Genomic DNA, 26,528 nt, shown 5'->3' on the forward strand with positions numbered 1-26,528 from the left:
ATTAGATCCTGGGCTCTGGTTTCCATCATCCTTGGCTTACCTCTGTCCCAGGATGCACCAGGTGGTCATTGCCCATTCATTCCCTTGTCTTCTCACATAGCAGTGAGCCCCTGAGGCAGGTGTGCTCATTCACCGCTGACTTTCCCAGCATCTGGCATGGAGCCAGGCATGGAGGGGGAGCACAGGGCTGGAGAACAAAGGCGGGGTTCATTCTCTCTAATGTGAGACCTCTATGTCCCAAGTCTGTTGTTCCTCTGTTTCACCTCATCACGACCTTCCCATCACATAGAGACTGAAATCCAAAATTTCCACTGGAGAAGCCTGGGAGGCCCGCACTCACCTCACCTCCTGCTCCGTGGCCACCATGGTCCTCTTGCTGGTTCTTGAGCACACCCAGTTCCTTCCCACCTGGAGCCTTTCACTGACTTTTCTCTGCCTGGAGTGCTCGCCCAGGCAACTTTGCGTTTGGCTCCTTGTCATTTAGGCCTCAGCTACAATGCCATTCTCCAGAGAGACCCACTTTGACCATGTGACTCAACATAGCCACCCTGTTTTAGTCCCACGCACAGCACATGTGTGTCTTCGTCCTTTCCCCCCTGTGGGACATCAGCCCCATAGGGGTGGGGCCTCTTCTGTCCTTGTCTTGCCCATATCCACAGCACTGAGAGCAGCGCCCGATGCAGAGCGGGCATTCAATAAATACCTGCCTTAACAAGCAATAACAAACTCTCAGTTTTCATTTGCACTGAAAGAAAGTCTGCTCTTTAAAAAAATTATTTATTGATTTTAGAGGGAGCGAGGAAAGGAGAGAGAGGGGGAGAGGAAGAGAGAGAGAAACATCAATTTGTTGTCCCACTTGTTTATGTATTCACTGGTTGCTTCTTACACGTGTCCTGCCTGAGGATTGAACCCACAGCGTTGATGTATCAGGACGATGCTCTAACCAACAGAGCCACCTGGCCAGAGCCAAGAAAGTCTGCTTTTGCATTTAGTTCACAGAAGCAAAAGGAGGTAGAAATACTTTTTCTTTTCTCCTTTTTGGTGGGGGACACTGTGAGGGTCAGGAACTGCCTCCTGTCCCCCAGCTGCAGCAGAACCTGACACCAGAGGTCTCCATTCTGACCCAGATTTGTTCCCTGTCTGCACACCCACAGCTGCCTCCTTAAACATGCTTCCCCGACAGCTGGAACCAGACACTAAGTGATCGCCATGATTAAACCGCCTTTTAATTATTCAGTGAGATGTCAGTGGTGCACACCATTGTGACATTATAATGGACTCTGACTCCCTCGCAAATGTCGAGAAAGGCAGGGGACCATTACCTTGTCAAAATGTTCGCTCCCTGTGACTTTATTTCCAGTACACCAACTAATTTTTCAAATAGCACAGAACGACAGAGTGAGGCAGGTGGTTGACAAGGGCTCCTGCTCGGAGTGATTTCGGTGACACAAGGATTCAGTTGATTCCGTAGAGACACAACAAATTATCTACTTTTTTGAAGTTCCTTGACTCTCAAAAGAAATGAAGTTTTGGGGTAATCAATCACCATTTCTTGGCTGCTCAGTGAGTGGCAAAGGGCCTTAAGGTGAGCAGAAGCTTGAGCAAGGAAGGGGCAAGAGCGAGAAAGAGCACATGCGGCCATCCTAGCAGGGCCATGTTTAATTTGGCAACCACGGACAGAGGATGCGCTACACCGCATACGGCACCATGCTAACCAACGTAGAGCGGTGGGACACACGCATGCACACACATGCACACACACAGCCCAAGACAGCAGAGTGCTGCTTTGGATTCAGAATAACAAGAGCTGGGCCCCAGGCCTAGAACTGTCTCTGACTAGCTGTGTAATTTTGATAAGACAGTTCTTGGGGCTCTTATTGATTCAACTCTCAAAGATGTTTGGCTGGACTTATTTCTAATGTAAGATAACATAGCTGACGACTCTATGCCACACTCCCTGATTGATAATTGATCAGCATGCATTTATTGGTCACTGATTCCAAACCCAACACTGTGCTAGGACCATAGGAAATATCAGGCCAGTTTGACAAGGCTTCTGCTTCCAGGAAACTTCAACAGAGCCCACACCCCAAAGGTGACACAGCACACAGGCTGTAGTTAAGGATCCTTCTGGGGCTTGCTGATGGCCCCAGAAGGGCGACTGGAGCTCAGAGAAAGGAGCGATCAGCGCAGGCTTGGGAAGCTGCAAGGGCTTTTTGAAGCAGGCTGTGCTTTCAGGGATGGGATGCCCAGAAGTGGAGGGGAGCCAGAAGGCAGACCTGGCAGGGGGAGAATGAAGGGTGAGTAGTGGCATGAAGGAGGTGAGTGGCAGGAGGCCAATGAAGACACAAGTCACTGATCCTGCCTCCAGTCACTGGACACTCAAGTCACTCGGTGGTGGGAACTGAGCCTCCAGTAGCGTCTTGCTCTTCTTTTGGCCACAATACCTTAATTTCTTTTTGGGAAGTTACCTGTGCACACATGCTTATGGGGGTTTATGCATCAAGGAACATGTACCTGAGCTACACCAACTGGATTCTCTCTCCAGGACTGTGACTTGAATGCAATTAGGTTCTGGGCATGAAAAATGCCTGCTGTGCCTTCATTGCAGACACAGGGTCCTGATCTGACTGAGAGGTAATTATTACCACCTTTTATCCCCGCAGTTCCCCAGTCTCTGCCTTCTGCTGAGCCTGGTTTTCCAGCATCTCTCTGTCTGTGTGTGTGCACGCCTGTGTGCTTGCGTTCATGAATGTGTGGTGCTTGTGTGTGCCCTGCCACTCTAACTCAAGTCAATCCTGGTACCATATTTGGTACAGGAAAACCTCAGTCAGTGGTTGTTTAGCTAAACAAAGCCCTTCCAGGACTAATGATTCCGTAAGCTCCCTGATATCTTTCTGATATAATCAATTTTGCTTAACTCAGCTTCTGTTGTTGACCAACAAACCCTAATTGATATCCATCTATCCACTCGTCCATCCATCCATCCATCCATCCATCCATCCATCCATCCCCCATCTATTATTAGAGTGTTGAGGACTCGAGAGAATACGTAAGAACAGACAGGGAGCACAAAGTTAGAGGGAACTAAAAAAGCCAGAAGGCATTTAAAAATTAATCCATAACAACACGCAAATCAGTGCAAAGTAATAGAACACAGATGGTCTGCTAGATGAAGAAACTACAGGGCCAGCTGGGCTTAATGCGAAGGCCCTTTGGAGCAGGGAATTTTTAAGAGCAAAGTTCAAAGGAACCAACATTTGTAGAGCATGTAGTATCACTTTAAACATGTTTACTGAAGTGATCTTTATTTCCCCATCACCCTACAAAGTAGTTGTCAGCAACCACATGTTCTGGAAACTGAGGCTCATAAAGTTTGGGCAGCTTGACCTGGGTCATACCTATTAAATGACAGAACCAAGATTCAAACTCAGGTCTGAGTACTTCCAACACCCTTGGTCCTTCCACTACCCACACTACCTAACATTAACACTGTGTGACCTGGGGCAGGTTGATGCACCTCCCTGAGACTGAAGTTCCTTCCTTCCTCCCTTCCTCCCTTCCTTCCAATATCCCTCTTCCTTTCTTTTCTATGTATTTAAAAACATTGGGAATGGTGGTAGAAATATTTTCTGCGTTCGGAGCAGGGGGAGTCTTGGCCAGCTTAGATGGCCTCATTGCCCACAGTTCTACTACTTGTTATTTTTTTATTCTTGTATTATTATTGATTAATTATTATATTATTTTCCATATGAACAACTATAAACCTACTTTTGCTCACCCTTGTTGATTCTTTACAGAGAGCAGAGGAGAGAGTTTCAGACCTGAGCCCACTCACTTGGGGTCCCAGTAGGCTCTGCAGCCCAGGCTTGAGCCCCCTCCTCTCCACCCATGGGAAACCGTCTTCCCAGCCTAGAGAGGGGAAGCCTTGGGGGCCGTGCACTTAGCTTTCACTCTAAGCAGACACTCATCTCATTTACAACTTTTACTGTCCACGGTGAGTGATTTTTGAGTCAATAAACTAATTCCTTGCAAAATCAATTGGTTAAAAAAATACCTTACTTCTTTCTTCAACCACCTACTCAAACCCCCAGGTTGGCAAGTTACTTCGCTTAAAAGGAAGAAAACCCTTTAATTCTATAATCATTTTTACATTTTCAGATGTTAAGCTTGCATACTGATTATACAGCTAATTGCATTATAATGAGCCATTTCCTCATCCTGATTCTTGTCTTACCTGAGAAAAGGGTTCCCTGGCTCCTCTCCCTGCCTGGTAGCTAGACTTGCACCCCCTGCTAGCCTCTCTCTGCACTGCTTTCAGCATAGTCTTTCTGAAATGTAAATCTGAGCCTATCGATCTGTTTAAAATGCTTCTTTGGTCCACAGTTAGCTTACAGGGGTCTCAAACCCAGGGGGCAGAACCGGGCCTGTGCGAATAGATTTTATTTGGCCCACAGGGGACTTTAAACTTTCTAATTAGAATGCCTGCAGACAGGATGCACATGCTGTAGTTGGCCAGTGGCCTTCTTTTTCCTATCTGCTTTGACCCAGCTGCTTCTCACAGTGCCTGTCTGGCCCTTAAGGACAGCTGCATCTCCAACCCTGAAGGAAGGCTGGATCATCCAACTGAAATCCCTTCATAACTTGGGCACCTCTGCAGCACTCTGACTAATGAAAACTCTACCCACCTCAACCGTTTTAGAAAGACTACAACTCGCTTCTGTTACTGAGCACCTACTATGTGCCAGGCCTAGCACTAAGCACTTTATAGACATTATCTCCTTTAAACTGCACAGCCATGCCATGCACAGAAGGATGCCAATAATCAGGAGGTTAGGGCTTGCCCAAGGCCTGAAAGTTACCAATGGCAGCGTCAGACCTGGGTTCAAGTGCATCTGCTTCCCAAGCCAATGCTTACAACTTCTATGCTATACAACCTTTCATTTCCAAGTATAAGAGAGGCCTGCCCTTTGATGCTGCTAATTGTTAGGCAGAGGGGAACATTCCTTTCTTCTGTACCGCTGTCCCCTAGGCTTCTACATCAGCCCTCTGCTGGTACACTCCTACTTCCCTGTTTCCTCTCACTCTCCCTTCCAGCGCCTCTGCTTTCTGATGCCTGAATGTTGGCCTGCCCAGTGTCCAGGGCTCAACTCACTGCTCATCTCTGTTTCACATTCTCCTTACATGATCCCAGCCAGTCCATGCCTCTGAACTCCATCATTCCACTGATGACTCCCAAGCCCCTATCTCCTGTCCTGACCTCTCCACTAGCACCAGGGTCATAGGTCCAACTGCCTACTAGGATGCCCACTAGTTATTCCAACCTCTACATGTCCAAAAGGTTGAGTTCTATCTGCCCCCTATATACACATCTCTCCCATCCCCCAACTCTACTCTCCCCAGCCTTCCCCTTCTCAGTGTGTGATACCAGCATCCGCCTGGTAGCTCAGGCCCATGACCTGCAAGTTAATCTTGAGTTCTCCCTTCATGACACTCCACACCCAATCCAACAAGTCTCGTTGGGTCCTCCTTTACCATATCCCAAATTGGAGCACTCTCACCTCCTCTACATCAAAATCCTAGCCTAGTCCACCAGCACCTCTCATCCCAAATATTGCATCTGCACGCTAACTTGTTTCCTGCCTCTGTTCTTATTTACTCTTATCCAATCTCTGAAACCAGAATGATCTTCTTGAAGAGTATTTTAATTCATGGTGTTTCCATACCTTTTAAATCTTCCAAAGGCCTCTCATTGCCCTGGGAATAATCTCCAAATTCAGCCCAGTTTATAAAGTTTGCCACAATTTAGCCTGTGTCTCCCTCTCCAGTACCAGCTCAAACCACTTTCTTCCTCTCCCTCTCTGGCCAAGACACAGTGATCTTTCATCTCTCAAAGAGCCCACTTAATTTTCACCTTTGCATTGTATCCCTTTTGCCTGGGACACTCTGCCCCTAACATCCATCCATAATTTTGGTGTTAGATTGAATGTCATCTCTTCAGACGGGCCTTTCTGACTATACAAGCTGAAAGTCTCTTGCCAACACCCCTATCCATCACTCTATATTCTATTGTCATATTTGATTGTCTTCAGAGTCTTTATCACCATCTACAATTATTATTTATTTGTTTATATGTTTACCAGCTATCTCTACCATCCCACTCTACCATCTTCCAGACAATGAGCCCATATGAGAGCAGAGACTGTGCCTGCCTGTTCTGTTTGCTCACTGTGGTCCAGTGCTGACTGGTTCTGGCACTTAGTAGGCACTCAATAATATCTGCTGAACGAATGACTGAAACCTCTAAGAGGCGGACCGAGTTCTGAAGTCTGGTGGATAATTCTTTACTGAGTACCTATTTTGCATATATATATGCATATGAGTATATATTTTCTGAGTATATATTTGCATATATATACTCAGAAAAGTATATACCTCTGAGGAAAATCTTTTTCTCAAAACATAAGCCCATAGGCTCTGCTATGCACACAGTAGTATCACCATCATCACCACCACCACCATCATCACCACCACCACCACCATTATCACCACCATCACCACTACCACCATCATCACCACCATCACCATCATCACCATCATCACCATCACCACCACCACCACCATCACCACCACCACCACCATCATCAATAACAATAATCTCCATGTTCATAGTACTTAACATTGAACAAAACAATTTCTACACATTATCTCTTTGGATTCTCAGAACATTCCAGTGAGGGGAGTCAGTCCCTTATTTTTATCCACATTTTTACAAACCAGGAAACTGAGAACTGAGCCCTGGGAGCCAAAACACTTGCCTAGGATCACTCAGCTCCAAGGTGAAGGAGAATTGACTCAAACCCAGCACCTGGGCTGCACACTTAGTTCTGACTGAATGCCTCCTCCATGCCAGCCTCCTTGGCCACCTGGAGGCAGGAGACGCAAGCCAAGCCCAGGTATCACTCCTATTTTAACTACACCTAATTAAGAAATTGCTCCCTAGTCTGTATATTTGCATCCGGCAATGTAGGAAAGGGGATAGCTTTTAAATGGTAATCCTGGGTGACATTTTATGGCTACTAAAGAGAAAAAAAATAAAAGCTTAAGGAGAGTTTAGGAGGACTTTTTGGTTGGTTAAGGAAAAAATTACAAAATTAAAAGAGTGGAAGAAACTAAATTACTAGTGACTATTTTTACTGCATGAGTTTATAAGCTGGAGTGGAGGATTAAAAAGATATATAGCTGGGGTTTCTAACCATGACTTATCACAGACAAGCCCTCCATATTTATAGCTTTTTCCCTTTTTTCCACTTCAGGAGAGTAAGCAATCCCCAGATATGGAGTTGCCTCTCTCTGCCGGGGAACCCTGGGGACCTTATGTGCTCGGCAGAGCTGTCACGGCTGAGAACACAGCCAGCAAGTGAGGACTTGGGCAGCTGTGCTTGTTTACTGACTGTCCCTTGCCTCACAGGGAGGGGGGGTCACCCTCTAGATTACTCAACAACCACTGGGGATAGGGGAGGGCAGAGTAGTCCTCCACGCCAGGGCTCAGTGAGGAGAAGGAAGGTTCTGCAGAAGTATAACAGCAACAGCCAACACTGTCTGCCAGCACCTGTTCTCTCCACACCTTTAGTCCTCATAACTACAAATGCCACTAACATCCCCTTTTACAGATGGGGAAATTGAGGCCCAGAGAGAGATGAAACAACTTGCCCAAGGTCATGCACAGTGAATTGCTTCGCAGGGGCCCAGTCATTAAAGAGTTTAAAAACCATCAGGGGGAAGGAAGGGGTAAAAGGAGCATGGGAGAAATTATGGACGGAGGGAGGAAATATTAATTGAGCACCTGCTTTGTGCCAGGCTGCACATGATTTTTGCCTGGCTATGTTTCCTCTTCCTTACAATCATGCTCTGGAAATGGTGGCATTCATGTCCCGTTTTATAGATAAGGAAACTGAGGCACAGAAAAATTAATAAAGTAGTCAATGTGAGTTTGGAAGCTGCATTGCTGGGGTTTGAACTGATGTCTGTCTGGTTCCTCTTTTTTTTTCCTGGCTGGATGGCCTTGGACAAGTTATCTGACCACACAGAGCCTCTGTCTCCTTATTTAGAACATACAAAAAGTATTCTCCACTCTCAGGCACCGGATGGCAAAGCCCTCTGTAAGCCAGATGGCACTGTAACACTAAGTCTGGCCCGACCCTTGCTGGCAGGCAGGCAGAGCTGAGCGGCTTTCTCATGGTCTAGGGAGGAGGAGGTGGAGGCCCCGGGACCCCCAGGTGTCTGACCCATGGCCCTAAAGCTAATACAAGAGCCCGAAGCTGGGGCTCCTGCCTCCAGGTATAGTTCTCCAACACTCCCTGATGAGAGGGAACCTCAGCAGAGAAAAGGTGAGCCAGGAGCAGGTCAAGATTATTGACAGCACTAACCTAAACATGGAATCAAGTAAGGTCACTGACTCGCTGACTGTTTTTGATGACACAGGCTCCAAGGATGCCCACCCTAAGGAAGGCCGCGCAGACCAGTTTAGCCCAGGGGCTCTCGACTCTCGCTAAAATGATCCACATCTAGGCTCTGCCTCAGGCCAATGAAGTCAAAATCTCTGGGGGTTGAGCTTGGGATGTTAGTAATGTTTTGTTTTAAAAGCTCCCCCAGGTGATCCTAATGTGCAGCTGGAGTTGAGAAATACTGAGTTATGACTTCCTTTATTTTCCAGATAGGGCCCAGGGGCCCAGAGAGGGGCAGCTAAGGGCTCAGGCTTTGCTAGGCAGTCAGTGGCAGACTGCAGGCTCCAGTCTCCTGGTTCCCAGCTTGGGACTCTTTCTCCACTCCCTTCTCTCTGGTCACAGGGACTAGACCATCTTGGTGTCTGTCCTGATACCCGAGAGATGGACACCATAGCCCCTCACCCTCCCAATTCCCTCCTCACCTCTAGCATCTCATGTCCCCAAAGGTAGCCATGGGCACTTGGGAGGCCTAAGCTGAGGCCTACGAGCCTGCACCTGAGCTGGTCAATAGACTGCAAAATGAAGTGGGGAACTGAGGCAATTATCTAATGTGTTAGCAGCCCTGTCCCTGCGGCATTCTTGCGAGCCAAAGCAATAAATAGACATGGTAATTTCTCTCCGGGGGCCTGGCTCCAGTCTCCCACTGAATTCCCCTCCCACCCAGAAGTCACATACTACTGCCTGGGTGTCCAGTCCTGCATGAGGTGGCAGTAACCGGAAGCTATTTAAATATCTGGAGCACAAGTTGCTTTTCAAAAACCTGGATCATCATACAGTAACCTCAGTTCTCCTCGGTGGCTTACGTGTCTGGCCAGAGCTGATTCTTCCAGCCTTTAATGGAAAGTAATAAAAATGCCGACAGGTATTAATTAACGACTCCCAGTGGCTAACATCTTTGTGTATGTTGTAGACTAGCATCAGCCCTGGAAAGGGAGTGAGAAGATCTCAGTTGTAATTAAGACTTAGCTTCTTATTAGCTTTGTGACCTTGAGCAAGTTACTCCACTTGCCTGGGGTTTGCAACCCTTCTACCTTCCCTGAGAGTGGCTGCACAAATCCGAGTGCAGAATGAATGTGAAACTGTGTAGACTCCAGTGATATCCATCCACGGCCATACAGCTAGCACATGGGAAAGTCAAGACTTGAACCCAGAGCCCTTCCTCTGAACCAGTGTATGTTAGAGTGTCTCAGGGCATCGTTGGCTATAGGCAGCCGGGAGAGGGAGGACCTAATTCTTCCTAGTGTGAAGACACAGGGAAAGAGAGAAGATGATAAAGCTGAGTCTTGAAGAATGAGGAAGAGTCTTCCAGAAACACATGGGGGTTGCAGGACATTTCAGGTTAAGGGAACAGTATATGCAAAGGCTTGGGAGAGCACAGCAGAGGCAAGGAACCCGAGGCAGTTTAACATGGCAGAAGGCATGATGTATAGGAGCAAGAGTTTGGAGCTTACCTGGCTGCTCGGCCTTATCTTGTAACGGTCCTTTAAGCAGGACAGACTCTCAGAACACAGATAACAAATGGCTGACCCAGCTTTTCAGCACAAAACTGAAGAGGCCATTGAAGTGTATGGCTTGTTGCTGGCTGTAGGATATACAGGGGTGAGGAGATTGAATTGGTGGCTTAGAATGGATTTACTAAATGTCATTTACTTAAAATGGTCTAGGGAGGCACAATACCTGGTACACAGAAGGCACTCCATTAATGTATGAATTATTAGAAGAATCTGAGAGTCATGAATGAATAAAAGAATGAGCATAGGACTGGTCTGCAGGTGACGTTAGCAGTTCTAATGGCCTTGTAGCCACAAAAGCACAGGCTTCTAGCAGTATTACCCAGGAGGGCCCTGCTATTGGCACGAGTCCCTCAGACTGAAGTCTTCTGTCAGTGGCAACACGCTGCGCAGAGATGAAGACTGCTTGCTGTGATCAAGCTAGAAGCCATCCTTCTTAGACATCTCTCGCGGACGTGCCCACTGAGATCCACAGAATTGGGAAGGTATGCACCAATACCTAGGGTCGGCTCATCTTTGCGAGGCACTCATTTTGGAGGTATAGGACTCTGTTGCCATTTCTCCACTCACACAGTCTCCCTAAATGACTAGTCATTTCGGTATCATATAAAGACAAAGGGAAGAGTTATCCTTAATAGAGACTTAGCAACGACTTCTGCATTTTAAGCAGCAGCAGCCTGAAGGTCTAGCCTGGAAGAAGCGGCTCTGCTCCTCAGGACAGTATTCAGGACAAGGCGGCCCTCCTGGAACTTTGCCCAAGAGGGGTGATGGTTGTAACACAGAATAAAGAGTCAGGGTTGATAGGCACTCAGGTCCATCCGGGACCAGAGACCCTTCTTTTTCGCGGTCTCCGTGCTGACTTTCCCTCCTGCCTTGTAGATCCTCGATACTTAAAATGTGGTCTGTGCAGCAGCAGCTCTGTTATTTGGAAGCCTGTCAGAAATGCAGAATCTCAGGCCTCACCCACTAAACCAGAACCTGCATTTTAGCAGTATCCACGGGTGAGCCTCCTGCATGTTAAAGTCACAGAAGTACGAGAAAGTCTGTAGGAGAGCCAGAGCCCCCTGAATCAAGGATTCAACTCCCTGACCAGGTTTCACAAAGCCCTGTAGAGAGATCAAAGAAGACTTCCCCCAGGAGGTGACAGTAACATTGAGACTTTCAGAAGGGCGTGGATTTTATCTTCTAGTTGTGATTCACCACCACAGGGTAGGGGAGGTGCCAGAGGAGGAGTCAGAACGGAGCTGCCTTTTGCACTACTTGGGTGACCTTGGGTAAGTCAATGTTCCTCTCTGAGCCTTAGCAGTCCCATCTGTAAAATGGGAACAATACTGTTTGCCTGTCTGTCACATGGTTAATATGAAGATGAAGAGATGTTTTAAAAATTGGCAAATTCTCGGTGAAACACAACACCAGGCAAAGGGACCTGTTTTCAATGTGGACAACCAGCCATCCCAACCCAAAAGTTTAGAAGATCAATAAGAAAAATTCATCAGGGTATTAGTGGTATAAGACCTTGCCCTCATGGAGATTAATCAGCAGCGGAATGGGGTGCTAATTAACTAGGATGCAGCACTCCCAAGAAAGGGCCTGGCCAGGTCATCCTCGTTGGTGGGTCTCACTGAGCTGTGCATACACAGGGATTTGCAATTGGATTCTTGGGACTGCGCTCACTTGCAATGATTTTCTAAAGGCAAGTTCAGCCTAAGGACCTAAGGCTCCTTACATTAGTATTCCGAAGGTCAATATTTCCAGAACTGCTAGAATCATGTTGTTCTCTCAGTTGTGTGGGTGAGAGAGGCAGCTACATTTTGGAAGGCGCCAGATGTACTCCCAATACAAAGAACAAGAGAACTGAGCTACTTGGAGCTGAATTTCCAGTGTTGGAAGAAAGAAGGCGAATTTCAACCATTACCACCACCACTGCCACCACCCAACCGAAGGGCCTTTAGCTTGTTGTTCTCTCTGTTGGGGATGCTTTTTCCCTCGATCCCTGCATGGCTTCCCCTTCGCATCTTCCAGGTCTCGGCAAACATGTTACCATCCCAGGGAATCGATCCCTCTTTCTATCTTCAAGTAGCCTCCTGACATTCTCTATCATATGCCCCTAATTTTGCCCTCACAGCACTTATTAATATTGGAAACACTCTTGTTCACTTATTTGTTTATTTGTAGATTATCTGCACCACCCCCTAGAATATTTTCCTAAAATCCTCAGTCACCTGGAGTTGCGTGGTAAAAATAGGTCGATGGTCATCTCCCCTATAAATTCTGACTCCGCAGCTGTGGGTCGGGGCCAGGGATGTTTAAACAATGATTCAGATCGGCATGCAGATCATTTAGTGAGCTCCAGAGTGTGGGCTCCAGGAGGGAAGAGCCGGATGTATCCATTTCCCTCTACACTCCACACCCAGGGCGACGCCCGGCACAGGTGAGCTCTCGGTGAATCTTTACTGAATGAATTCGTGAACAACTGAATGAGTCCACATATATTTTGGTGTTACTAGCCCATTTTCCTGTTTCGGCAGTTCAGTACTCAGATAGAGCACTTGTCACTTAGCAGGAGTGGCTTAGGTCCTGGGGCAGCCAGAAGGTGGAGCCAGGCCAGCTGCCCCGAGGCAGGAGATGGTCTGAGAGGGCTGCAGTAAAAGACCAAGAAAAGAAAAGGCCAGAGAGGAGGGGCCTAAGCAAAGTGAGTCTTGGATGGTTGAAGAAACGAGATCTTTACTTTCCAGATGGTTTACATGGAGAAGTGGTTGGAGACAACCTCAGAAGAGATGACTTTTTTTTTTCAGAAAGTACTTCTGTTTCGTTTCATGTATTTATTATAAGTTATACATTCACATGGTTGAAAAAGTCAAACTATAGGAAAAGATGCTGAATAAGACGTGCCCTGCCTGTCCTCTCAGTCCCCTCCTCGGGGTCAGCCCGTTATCGGACCCCACGCACCCTCCCAGGTGTGGTCTGTGCAAATTCACACACTCTGCTGTCGAGGACAGAGAGGGCCTGTGTCCAGGGTAAGGGAGCAGCCCGAGCAAGGGCAAGGAAGTTGAAAAATTCCTTGAAAAAAGAGCTGCTCATAAGTGAATTGGCTTTGTGACTCAGGGCCATGAACCTCTGACTCCAGGAAAGGGGCAAGAGCCAACAGGTAGTTCCCTTACCTTACTGGCTGGCTGAGCGCCTTGGAGCACGAGTCAGGGGAAGGAGGTAGCCAGAGGTCGGCAGAAAATTAAATGTGCAAAATGCGATAGCATGAGAGGCAGGTCCTCATTACCACTTCCCACATCAACCTTAGAAGCCTGGTTTGTGCCCTCATCTGTTAAACAGACACAACAGCACTGTCCCCAAGAGTACTGTCTTGAGGGCTGAAGGAGACAGATGTGAGGCACAGAGCCTGGTGCAGAGCAGGTGGTCCTCCATCCTGTTTCCACTGTCCCCACCCTGACATCAGCTATTACACCCAAAGGGCTACAAGTGCCTTTGTAGAGACATAGCTGACCCCAGCTCCAACGTGTATTAGTAATGTCACTTTGGGCAAGTTTCTGTCTGCTCTGCCCCCTTGTCGTGGCCTGGGCCGTGCCACAGCCAGGAGAGCTGTGATGACATTCTAGACCCTGCCTGTCGCTCCTGCCACACAGGGGCGCCCACTGTCCTTGCCTGTTCCCCTCTTTCCTGGGCATCACAGCACCCTTAACCAAGCTCCTCAGTCACCGCCCAAGGGGCGTCGCTCTTGTCTTTCCAAAGACGAGGTAAAAGAGGATTGGAGGCTGAGACACTCACCCAGGCTGGGATTTTAAAAACGGAGATTACTTGGATGTGAAAAATGTAGCTGTGTCTCCCTGGCTCCTTAAAATATTTGATGCTCATTGAATATTCAACAACAACGAAAAAGACTCTCACTCCATGTACTGTCAAAAATGTAATGTAATTATAGCCATGTTAAATATCTCCAGCTGTTCTGGGATATTTGCATCTTAAATCAAGCCTGCCTGTGCAATCCGGGGATTGCAGCTGGAGAGCCACACCGACACCATACAAACGCAGAGCTGGGGAAATTCAATCGGGAACTGTGGACAACAGTCTCCAGGCCTGTTTGTTCTATCTGGGCTTCACCCCAACACTGGTACAAGGATGCCCAACCCAAGCTATTGGCTGCATTGCCAAAGAGAGCCATGTTCCTCAATAGGGCTGTGCAATCTAGCAGGTCATAAGCCACCTATCCAAATAGCCTTCCGAATCCACGTGTAGGGAACGTAAAGAGATAGTGTAAGATAAACGGTAATAAAGTGAATAAACACGCTTCTCACTCCAGAGCCTTTGAGGTGCTTCTATAAATCAAATTCTTGCCATAATTTGCTCTGTGAGACTATGCTGAGAAGCAGAACCAAACCTCATCTGCTCTCCCAAGCAGCAGGTTTAAATTTATAGATGTGAGTTCACAGAGGATGCCCATGCCATTTCAAAGTGGGAAAATAATTTTCGTTGGGAGGGGTTCCAAGGGAAGATTAAACCCTTCGCTTTCAGGGATCAGAGTAATAACGACTTTCAAATCAGATGTGCCATTGGAACCAGAAGGGGTGGCCAGCATACATATTTTGGAAAAAGAGGAAATTCGCAGAGGAAGCAACAGACCCTGCAGCGATATAAAAACACCTTTCATGGGCTTAAGCACAGATATCTTCAGTGTATTCTTTGAGTTTCCCAGTGGCCTTTGATGTGACCGTGAGTAACCCAATCTCCCTCTTTGATTTTTAATATTGGCCTGGGTACTGAATGGAGGAAGAAACCTTAAAAGGCTCTGATCTGCCCATGGAGGTGTGATATGAAAACTACATAACGATTCCTGGTTAGGATTGTGACGGTATGCAGAGGGCCACCATTAACACACTACTTGGGCCTGGAAGTCCTTCTTGGAAGAAGTGGGAGGCGTCACTATTAATAACGATGAGAAGGGTGGCAGTGATCGCTCACTTATCCAGCAGCCAGACATCTCTGCTTTTGTAGTCAAGAGAGCAGGGACACGTCGGTATTTATACCCCACTTTTATCCACTGGGTCTAGACCTTCGCTGGCTCTCAAGAAGTAATTCTTTCAATGAATGACTATATTATCTTTAAGTATCACAACAACTCTGTAAGAAAAGTATGATTTCTGTTTTACAAATAAGGAAACAGTCTCAGCAAAGGTAAGTGACTCCCTAACAGCCACCTGGTTAGTACCTGGCAGGCCTGGGATTTGAACTTCAGTCTGTCTGACTCCTGAAGCCACCTTCTTCCTATTCCTTTTTGAAGTTTCTAGGGCCTAAATTCCCAATCTTTCATGAATGTAAGTATGGATAAAACACTCCTGCGTTAACCTAACCCAAGCATAAGGAATCCACAGATTCTTTTATTTTTTTGGTTTTGGGACAGACCCTGAACTAAACCTACCCAACCTACTTCATCAAGTAGAATCAGTTGTGTAGTAGAGAGTGTTCTGTATAACAAATGAGGCTTGTATTAGTTTTCTGTTGCTGCTATAACAAATTACCACAAACCTAGTAGCTTCAAACAACACAAATGTATTAGCTTATGGTTCCATAGGTCACACAGCTAAAATCAGGGGGTCGGCAAAGCTGTGTTCCTTCTGGACACTCTGGGGAAGAATCTGCTTCCTGGCTTTTTCCAGCTTCTAGAAGCTGCCTGCTTTCCTTGACTTATGGCCCCTCCTCTATCTTCAAAGCCATTAACGGAGTGTCTTCGAATCTCTCTGACCTCTTTTCGGCAGTTACACCTCCTTCTCCGACTCTGATCTTCCTGCCTCTCTCTTATGAGGACCTTTATGATGAGAGTGGACCCACCAGATGGTCCAAGGTAATCTCCCCATCTCAAACCCCTTAACTTAATCACATCTGCGAAGTCCCTTTTGTTCTGTAAGGTAATGTATTCCCAAGTTCTGGGGATGAGGATGTGGCGATCTTTGAGGGGCCATGGCCTGAGCATTTTGGTTTGGTTGACACTCTGGCTGGGCCCATGGCCCCTCTGTGGACCCTGCTTTGGTGTGTCATGAAGGCTGTCCCCAGAACAATGATACCTCTGCTATACCCATCCTCCCGGGTTCACTGGGGAGCCCAGCACTCCTCCCCCAGGGGCCCTGCCTTGCTTCACTCTAGGATGCTCACTTCACGTGCACTTTTACTGACCCAGTGAATCGGACATGACTGGTCCCCTCATAGCATTCGCAGAACTTTAAGGAGCCTATAGCCTTGCCCCTCCGGTGTGGTCCATGGACCAGCAGCCTCTGCATCATCTGGGAACTTTTAGACATGCAAATCTCAGGCCTGGTTCCAGACCTACTGGATCAGGAACTCTGTGGTGGGCTCAGGAAACTAGGAATGTTACAGCTGGAGAAGCGTGGGCCTGGAGGGTTCCCCATTCATTCATGGCCAATTGGAATGTGCCCAAACAGACCTACTTGGGGAGGAGGGCAGGTCTCTGGGCCAAGATAACCTCAATGCCTCTTCTCAGCAGTCACTTTTACCACTGGTTCTTTTCTGCATGGAACTCAGAAGCCCGTTGCTTTTTTCATAAGAAAATCTTCCAGGGCAGGTAAAATCCCTCAAGCCCATACTGACCAGGAACCGAGTGGCTGTGGGGGAAGAAAAGGTATCTGGGAGCCTTAAGAGTCCTGAATCCAAATTCTGGTTGTTTTTCTGTTCTGATGCCATGTGACCCCACTGATCCTGCCCTCTCCGAATTTAAGCAAGCAACAGGTGCACCAGCCACCCTCCAGTGTTGCAGGGATAGAATTCGATGGGAATGGACATTGATGGTGCTACCCTATCCAGGTACAATAATTAAGACTCTACTGCACTGGGATTTCTTTGTGGAACAACTGTGATGTAATGCAATGAGCTCTGACTTCGGAGCCCTAAGATCAGGGCAAGCTACTGAACCACTCTGCACCTCAGTTTCACTGCAGGTGCCAGGGACAAAAGAATACTGTCCTCTCGTTGTCAGGCTGAAATAAACTAATGAAAGCAAAGTGCCTGATGGCGAGTAGGAGCTCAATAAATGTGTGTGGAATCAGAGAAAACAATTTACTAAGCCATTTAATAGTATAAACAGTGGTGTCAGGGGAGATATTTGACATGCTCAGGAGAACAAACTTGCCCAGTATGTTAGCGGCCTCTATTTGTTTTACCAACAATTCATGTTCTAATTACGAGTGAGTCATCTATTTGTTAGCACAGGCCTGAGCTGGATCTCAATTTGGCAGCATTTCCTTAGCCAGTACTAAAGTTACCAATGTCCTTGAAAGAAGGAAAATGGTAATTTAGTTCAGGTTATGGCTGCATTAAAACTTTTCCACCACTCCTGAATAGATTCCCCTTCATAGCTCTGTGTATCTCTGGCTGTTTGGCTGATGGAACAGGAGGTACAATTCCATCACTGATCCCATGTTCTTAGGAATGGTCCTTCCCTTCTCCGACTTGAAGGCCTTGGAATCCAGATGACTTCCCATACAAGTTTGCAGTAAAAGAAACCGTGAGTTAAGACTTGAATGACTGTGAGGGACACACTCCAAGGAGTGGTTTGCTTTGACCAGTATCTCTGATTCGATGTGTTGGCAGAGTGGTATCATAGAAAAGAACACCAGATTTGGAGCTGGACTTGGCCTATGCTGTCCCCAGTCTGTGTCTTTGCACCTTCCTGAGCCTTGCTTTCCTCACCTGTAAGCTGGGTTCCCTAACACCCATTTGGTTCTGGTGAAGCTGAGGTGACTGTTTACTTAACAGGGGTCTTATATGAATTCTAGGCTCTCACATACCTGGTCCCACTTCTTATACGAGGGGCAGCTCCTTACAGATCCAGTCGCCCTGATGAAGCTCACTAACCTCTACAAGCCTATTTCCCAGAAACAGAGAGAATTTATGGTTGTCTCTGTGGCCCAGTGCCTGGCACACAACAGCCGCTCAATAAGCATTGGTTGATTGAATCTCCGAGTTCCCGATCCAAGCAAATCACTCAGGAGAATCAAAGCAACTGATGCATGAAGCAAATAGCCTAGTAACTCTTCCAGCCCTCCTCAGTTGGGCAGACATCTGATTGATACCTTCCTGACCAGCCACAGTGGCCTCCAAATAGCCACTGTCAGAACCAGCCCAAGGCCGGTCAATTTGGATACCTGCAGACCCGAGCAGAGTTTACATTTGATTCCCTAAACTAATTTCCCCAAAGTCAAATAACTGGTGCAAGTCTTTTCATATTCCTTGTATAAATGTGTACTGAATCACCATCCTGCCTCCAGCACTTCAATAACTTGTACATTTCCCCCTTAATCACTGTTTCAGCTCTGCAAAAAGGAATGATTGGCTGAAGAGCTTGGGCCATCTGCAGTAGTTAAGCCCTATTTTCCCCTGACTGCTTACTTGGACGGAGGACCTTTTAGCTGAGCCCCACTGGTCATTTAACGCACGCCCTCTTTCACAGCAGAACCTGAGGCCAGAGTCACATAGCTGGGCAGGGTGGACCTGAGGCTGGATCGGTCTTCCCAGCACACTGCCCACCACCCACCAATGCTGCTCCTTCCTCATCCAGCTGCACACACCTTTGCAGCCCTGAAGATGTGGATTCACCTTCGTCACCTGTTGGTTCTGTGACTTTGGGCAGACTCCTGACTGTCCCTGAGCTGCAGTCCCCTCTTTTGTAAAACGGACAATCACATAACCTTTCGGGCTATTGTGAGAACTGACACGGCACGAAGCACGCCCAGGCCAGGTCTGGCACAACAGCTGCCCAGCGCTATTTGCTCTCGTCCTCCTCTCAAAGCACTCACTGCAAATAATCATAATGGAAGTAGCTCACATTTATTGAGTCTTTCCTTGCTGCCAGAAAATGTTCTACATCCTTTACATGTATTAGCTTCTTCATTCCTCTTTCTCTAAAGGCAAACGCATCCTTCCTGCCTCCCTAAAGACATCCATCCTCACAGCTACTGAACTTCCTGGGCTAGCACCGTGTCAATAGAATTTGCTGATTTCAAACAATACGCTACTGATATGATTTCTCGTTTCTGTCCCTGGCTTGTACTAGCTGGCTGCTTGCTGTGACGCAGTGTGATTAGCCCAAGTGCTCTGTCCTTGTCTTTAACGTATGACTAGTTCAAAATCTGGACTCTAGGCTGACCCCTGCAAATGGGGGCAGAGATGGGAGGAGTGGCCTCTGCTGGAGTTAGGAATGGGGGTGGCAGCCGCGGGGCTGGGATGTAGGTGAGGTCTCCTTTCACAGCGTAACAGCCAGTATAAAAGAAGTCAGAGCTTTTGCTACACAGTTTAAAAACTCACTTTGGCTTCCAAGTATCCATCAGTTCATTGCTTTGCCATCCCTTAATCCACCCCACCTTGGCACATCCAGCCCCAGCCTCCAGCTACCTTGAACTGGTCTCAGGGCCCAGAAAGCCTGTGTTCAGTCTCACTGTTTCAGGCCTCTATACTGATTGGCCATGCTCTTCCTCCCCGCTGAAGTCTCCTTCCCCTCCTTCTCTGGACCTGGGAGCCCCTCTGAGCCCACACTCCTGGCAACTGTTCATGTATCTCCTTCCTCAACAACCCTGCAACACACCTAGGCTTATTTAACTTTACATGCCCAGCAGCTCATGGACGGCTTAACATATAATTGGCACTCAATAGACACTGACCGACTGAAAAATAAACCAGGAAATGAGTGTATCCCCACTTAGGTCAGTGGTCATGATAAGCTACAATAATTATGTTGATAACAATTAATAACTGCTACCACCTCATGAAAAGATTCTTTCCATGCAGATCCCTTTCTCCAAATTATAACAATAGTCCTTGAATATCAAGCAGCTATTGCTGTCCAGGCATGGGCGGGTCACTAAACCATACATGTCATCCTCATCCTAGCTCTCCAAGGCTCAGTGAGTTAAGTGCCTGCCCAAGGTTAGTAAGGGGCGGAGCCAAAGTCCTGAGCCAGGTCTGCCTGACACCTTGCCCTGAGTGACATCTCCTCCTGCAGAGGGGCACTGCTCCTTGTTCTTACGTTGGACCCTGTTGGCCCTCACTCCTATTCAGTCCCCCTTCCGAGGCCCCAGTGCCCAGAGAGATTGGCCTCACAGTTCTGCATCCTGCCCAGCTATTGGGAAGGATACTTTCCTCCACCCCCTGGAAAACCCGGAAGGGCCAGGGTGTGCAGTCTGAGGGCCAGGGCTGATGCCAGGGAGACAACATGGGCATTCAGAAGCAGGGGCTTCATTGTCTGAGTGCTGAGTGATTAACCCCTGCACGACCGCAACACACAAGCAGAGGCGCTGCAAGGAACCCCACCCTGAGTGGGCCTGGTCAATAAAACCCAAGAGATGCCTCTCCACAGCGCTCTTCTTCCCCCTCATGAGTTTATTTCCAGACCATGAGTGAGACCTTGGGGACAGCTGGCACATTCCCACAAAGGTGTCCCCTGAGAGCCCATTCCTCACCTGTTGCACGAGTCCTCTTAGGGCTTGGGAAGCACAGGAGTCTGGGGAGTGCTTGGCATCCTGCTCCCCCTTTGTCCCCAAAAGGAAAAAAATGCCCTAAACTTGTTTGGGACATTTACTCATTAGAAATGCACTCCACTGGTATTTCCCGGAAAAATTAAGCCAAGAGTCTTTGAGTGGGTGACTCAGGACAACAGGAAGCCCTGGGGGGGACCTGGTGGAGACATTCATTCCCCAGACCTTTCCTGAACTGACAGTCAGGCTCTGCGGAAGGTGGGAGAGACATCAGGGAGATTGGACGTGATTCCTGCCTGGGTCTGGAGCAGGACACAGACACAGGCCAGTAGGAGTGGTGACGTACGCACGCGAGGATGCCACCCTGACAGCGGTGGGGGCGAGAAGGGGAAAGACATCCTTGTTCGGTGCTGAGGAGAGGAGAGAGGGGTGATCAGGAAACATCCCTAGGGCTGGGTGTTGAAGGAGGAGTCGGTGTCCCCAGGTTGACAAAGCAACGGGTGGGGGATGGCAGAGGAAGGCAGAAAGCAAGGCAGAGTCTTGCAGAGCAGGGTCCAGCTGTCGTAAGCTGTTCTGAGGAGCCTGAGTCGGTGGTATGAGAACGGGCACAGCGAGGGAGAGAGCAGGGCCCGAGTGTAGGGCCTGGGGAATCGACCTCATCCTGGACATGGGAGCCACTCAGAGGTTTAAGAAGCAGGATGACGTGCTCAGAGTGGAGCTTCAGAAAGGGTATTGTGGCTACAGTGCAGAGGATGGGTGCAGAGTGGAGCGAGCGCTGAGCTAGAAGTCAAAGGCCAGTTTGGAGGCCAACACCACTTACAGGCAACATATCTACGGGGGCCCAGCAAAGTTTTAAGAGCTCTCCGCCCCCCCCCCCAACACCTCATGTGGTATATCTACTATTGTTATGTCCAGTAGATGGAGCAGAAACTAAGAACAGAGAGATTAAGTCACTTGTCCAAGGGCACACAGGAAGTGGTAGTCTCCGCATCCTAACCACCAGCGCAGCTTGAGCATTCACGCTCTTAACCGCTACACTAGTGTCGCTCCATCAAAGATGACAAAGGCTTGAGACAGAGTAGCATGGTTAGACAAAAGTATTCCTGATAGGCCCACCCTGTATTTGGGGCTCCCCTGAAATAGCTTTTGGCTTCCACAGATAGAGGGGTAGAGCCTTTAATTCTGAGGTCCTTGGAAAAAAACAACCACATGAAATGTTCAGGGGCTGGAAACTCCCAGGAGAAGGCAGTGATAGGAAGCCAGTAGCGGTCAATTGAGTCCCCGGGAACACATGCCGTGGGAAACGAAGGTCATACTTTTCCCGAGTATGGTTGGGTGTGTGTCTGCAAACTCTTCAAATGCAGGAAAGCAGGGTACATGGAGGGAAGAAAAGTGTCTGTACAGTGGGAAGGACCCTGCTTTCTTCAATCCATGGCCCCACCTGTACCTGCTGGGGAGGCTGAGGTCAGGCAGCTCCTGACAGTGCTGTGTGCTTCTAGGCAGAGTTGAGTTAGGCCCTGGTCACATGTGGCCAAGGACATGACCACCTAGACCCCTGGGGCAGCTCCAGTTTCAACTCTCCCAGCCATGCTTCTAGGAGGGATATGACTTGGTGGGTGTGGAAGTAGGGGAGAGCAAGAGTCCTACCCAGGGGTCCTCTGATAGCAGAGAGGCCCAGGGTCAGAGAGGATGGTTACCTGTGGCTTCTATAAAATGGATTTGATGGTATGCAAAGTTGGACTGTGAGCTTGCTGGCTCTGAGCTTTGGACGGTGTTTTAGAGCCTCTTCTTTGACATGGGAATAAAACTAATTCTAATGCAGGGTTGGGGAGAACCCAGAGGTGAACACTGGCTGTTAGCATGCGATTCTGCACACTTTGCAAAGCGCCAGATGTGCAGAACTGTATCTGGTGGGCCATGTGGTATACCTTGGAGCTGGAGCTGCTGATACTTGAATGCACATTGAACTTCAGTATAACTCTACGGCCTACTAGTTAGTGGTCAGCCCAAAATAAACAACTAATAGACAAAAAAGCATCACTATCCTCATTCCTTCATCTTCGTGGAACTCAGACGTGTGTTTGAAGTTTGAAAGAAGTTACTTAGTAGCAAAGGTTTATGGTACCACCTGACTGCTAAGGTAGGGCAGTCACTGGGCAGATATTCTTCAAAGGCAAAATGAAAAAAAAAATCCCAGAAAACAATAATTCAGGATTGCTCTACAAACAGGCTGGAAGCAAAGCAAGGAGGGTAGAATTGAAGCCAGGGTTGCCATTCCAGTCGAGGACTAGCCCAATCAGCCAATCAAGTGCCTGGCCTGATGCGCCAACACTTGTTGGAATGGTGTCACTGCTTTACCAACCCAGGAAGAGCTTTGTCAGAAAGGAAACTGTCAGGAGTGATGCCTTCAGGCTGGTAAAATCACCATCACAGCACTGCAAATACGTACACACCCCAGCATTCCCTTCATGGGTGGAAAAGCCCAGGCCCACCTAAGAGGCACTTATACACAAATGGCAGGACAGGTGCCTTCTGTGCTGGAACCTGGCGCCCAAACTCCCCCTAGGCAAGCAGCCGGAGGCAGGCAGGTACCTTCTGTCCGAGAGTTGTGTTATCCAGATACACAGTGTGGGGGAGTGAGCAGAGCAAATGGCTTACATTCCCTGAGCACAGCTTCTCCGGGCCCTGGCTGTTCCATCAATACCTCTACCTCTCTGCTTTCTCCACTGCAGAGGGCGTTGGTTCCTCCAGACGGGAAGACCCACACTCACACCTGGTGGGGGCAAGCGCCCCGCGGGTGCCCACCACTATTCAATCCCTTTGGATGCTTAAGACACAAACAATTTTTAAAAGTAGCAGAAGGGACTGCTGCCTCCCCCACCAAGCTAGCCACAGCTTCAGTGTTAGTTAATATTCTGGGAGTTTCCTCCACAGTCCTCCGGGGCTGGAAGGGTCTTGGAACTCTGAAGCCATAGCTCTTAGAGTGGTAAGCTTGCTTAAGGCCTCTGTGGGCATCTCCTGATGGCCCAGTTTTGAAGAGCTTCCTAGTAGTTTTCCCAGAGACAAAAAGCCCACACTTAAGTCATGCTTCCCTCTCTTCCCATTCCTTCAACCCAGATACAGGGCAGTTTCCTGGAGTCCTGTGGCCCTGGGTGTGTGGGGGACGAGGCCCTGGAGAAGGAGGCCTAGTATATCCCAGAAGCAGTGCCGAGGGCTTGGGGGTCGATACTGGAGGGAGGGAGGCAGGGACACAAGAGGGGTGAGTCTTCCTATAGTTGTGTTGAACTTTCCACGGCCTGGAGGAGAAGGCCCAGGGGACCCAAGAGTGGATCAGGGAATGATGTCACCTCAAGGGGCCTAGTGTCCAGGTTCCCCAACACACCGGGGGATGGGGACCTTCTGACTCTAGAGAGTTGGGGAGCAGGGGGAGCAGGCTCACGCGGAGGGCAACTCACGGAGGAGAAGTTGTGCGGCCCGCAGAGCTCGCCGCGGTACTTGCAGGACAGCAGCATGTCCTCGAGCTGGTGGCCCAGGCGGTCCATGAAGGCGGCGCTGATGCCCTCGAAGTGGCGCGGCGGCAGGAAGAGGCGGAAGTCGGCCAGCTTGCGGAACCACTGGCGGCGGGGCTCGTCGCCTCTCAGCAGCTCGCTGACCAGCGGGCGCGCCGTGCGGTTGGGCAGCAGCAGCCCCAGCCAGTGGCCAGCGTAGTAAAGGTCCCCCTTGGAGAGGCGCGGGAAGCGAAGCGGGTTGTTGTTGCACACGGTGACGGCGGGGAAGGGCAGCTGGCGGCTCCACTCGCGGTGCACCCGCGTGTGCGACGGGAAGCTGAGCCAGTACAGCAGGCGGTTTGAGGACCAGGACAGCAGTAAGCCGAGGGAAGTGCAGAAGGCCAGCACCCACAGAGCCCGCCGCTGGAAGGAGCCCCCCGCAGCCGCGCGCCCTGCGCAAATGTGCCGCAGCCCGTGCAGTTTAGCGCGGCTCAGCGACGGCCGCCCCCTGCGGGCGACCCCTGGCCCCTGCAGCGCCCGCTCGCGCACGCCGCCCCTGCCACCCCCGGGCTGCCCGGCCGCCGCCACCGGCGCCGGCTCCTCGCGGGCCATGCGGAAGCGTCCCGGGCCGGTGAGCGCGGCCGGGCGCAGCCCGGCTCCTCCGCTCCGGCTCATTCATTCAGCCCGCGGCTGGCGGCAGCGGCAGCAGCCCCGGCCGGGCGGAGCCGCCATGGGAGTCCGCAGCAGCAGTGGAAGCAGCAGCAGCAGCCGCGCGCAGCCCGCGCTAGGGAAGCGTGCTCCCGAAAGGAGCTCCGGTGGCGCGGCATGCCCGCCGGGCGCCGCCGCTGCCGTCTCCCCGGGCGCCTGCCCGGGATTGAGTGCCGCCTCGACTCGCCGCCCCTGGCACTGGCCTCTCTCGAGCGTCTCACAGACTCTCCTGGCCCCTAGTCTTCCTGAAGGATGCCCGACGCTGGCCACTACCTCTGCATGGAGCCCCACTGGGTGCTGCCTCTCCAGTCCCTGGGTGCTGCGCCCGTCTGCCTTCGTTCTGGACCTCGGGGGACCCTGAACTGAGTCCCCCTGCTCCGCCTAACCCCAGCTTTTACGCTGGTCCTGGGAGAGCAGCCACTCGCCCACCATGACTGATTTGGACATTCCCAACTACCCTACCGACCCGGTCAGTAGCCCAGCGGCGCTGGGACAAGGGAGAGAAGTCGCCGGGGAACGAGCGCCCCCAGAGGCGCACCGCGGCCCCGGGCTCGGCGGGTGGGGTGGGTGTGTACTGGGGTGAGTGGTCTCTCTGTTGGCTGCCGCCCTCCTTCCCTTCCCTCCAGGACCCTTCTCACTGCTCCTCGGGCTGCACTCCGCCGAGACTGGCTAAGGCTCCCTCACGTCCCGCGCCCGAGCCCTGCGTTGCAATGTGCCTGCTCTCGCCTGGGGCTGAGGGCTCTCAGGGCGTCCTGCCAGGACTGCTGGCTGCTGGCTGCTAGCTGCTGGGCCCCGTCGGGGAGGGCCAGATGGAAGTGTTGTTTCTTCACCCAGCTCTCAGGGGTGCCTCGAGTCTCCAGAAAAGCCGGGCCTCGCTGTCCGCTGCCTCTTCTCACTGCCCCGGCTTACAGCTCCCGGGAGTGACCCGAACTCGCTGCTCCGAGTGCCCTTCTCCTGTTGAGATTCCAAGTCCTCCGTGGCAGCGGAGCCGGCCCAGCTCCTCTCCCGATTGCCCGGCCCTCTTCCGGCCCCGGGCGAACTTGGGCAGCGGCCGCGCGACGCTGGCGCGGCTGGGCTTCAAGCACCTGCTCCTCGGCTCTCTGGCCCCGCGGCTCCAGGCGGGCGGGGCGGCGGTGGCGAGCGCTGTGCGCTCCTGGAAACGCGGTGCTGACGCGCCCGGCTCCTCCTCGCTGCATTTTAATTCCTGGCCACTGTGGCCGCTGCACACCGAGCGGGAAGCCTCTTGCTGGAGCCGGTCGGGTGGGGGATGCCGCACAGATGCGCCGGGGTGTGCGGGTTGGTGGGAGAGGTGTGGAGTAGAAACATTGTGTTTACTTGTGAGATGGGCTGTAGAGAGAGTGAGCCACTGAGTAGTGTGGCATTTGAGCAAGTGTATGAGTGGGGTGTCGTGCAGAGTGTGGGTAGGATGTGCACGTGTATGTGTGAACAGGCATTTCTGTGTATCTCATGAATGTGAGCTTGTTGGCACATGTTGTACTGTGGCTACTTGAGTGTGTGTGGGATAGTGTCTGATAGTGTGTTTGTTCTATGTGTGTGCATATGTGTGCACTTAGTGGGTGGTACAAATGGACGTGTTGATGTGAGGTGCACAGTAGGTCTCTACCCATACTTCCCAAATACTTGACTCACTGAGGCCCCTCTGGGACAGGTAACACTTCCAGCCCCATTGCTCTCTGGTATTAAGGAGTTTGCCGGACATTTCCTGAGATTAGATTTTAATGAGGAGGTGGGCAGGGAGCAGGTGGGAGTAGAGACGGGTGTGAAGGGACCCTCGGGGTGCCAGGGCACTAGTGAAGTTGAGGG

General features: G+C 50.1%; 1 protein-coding gene across 1 annotated transcript in view; it reads right to left on the reverse strand.

Annotated features, from left to right (window-relative positions):
- Nucleotides 1-25,831, reverse strand: part of ASIC2 (acid sensing ion channel subunit 2) — a 233,164-nt gene extending 207,333 nt beyond the window's left edge. The window contains exon 1 of the mRNA XM_053911091.1: nucleotides 23,964-25,831. Coding sequence (XP_053767066.1) covers nucleotides 23,964-24,671 — 708 coding nt within the window. The 5' untranslated portion in view covers nucleotides 24,672-25,831. The remainder of the gene's footprint in view (nucleotides 1-23,963) is intronic.
- Between the last annotated feature and the right edge of the window lie 697 nt (nucleotides 25,832-26,528).

Source organism: Desmodus rotundus, chromosome 9 (genome assembly GCF_022682495.2).
Source record: "Desmodus rotundus isolate HL8 chromosome 9, HLdesRot8A.1, whole genome shotgun sequence".
Classification (NCBI taxonomy): Eukaryota; Metazoa; Chordata; class Mammalia; order Chiroptera; family Phyllostomidae; genus Desmodus; species Desmodus rotundus.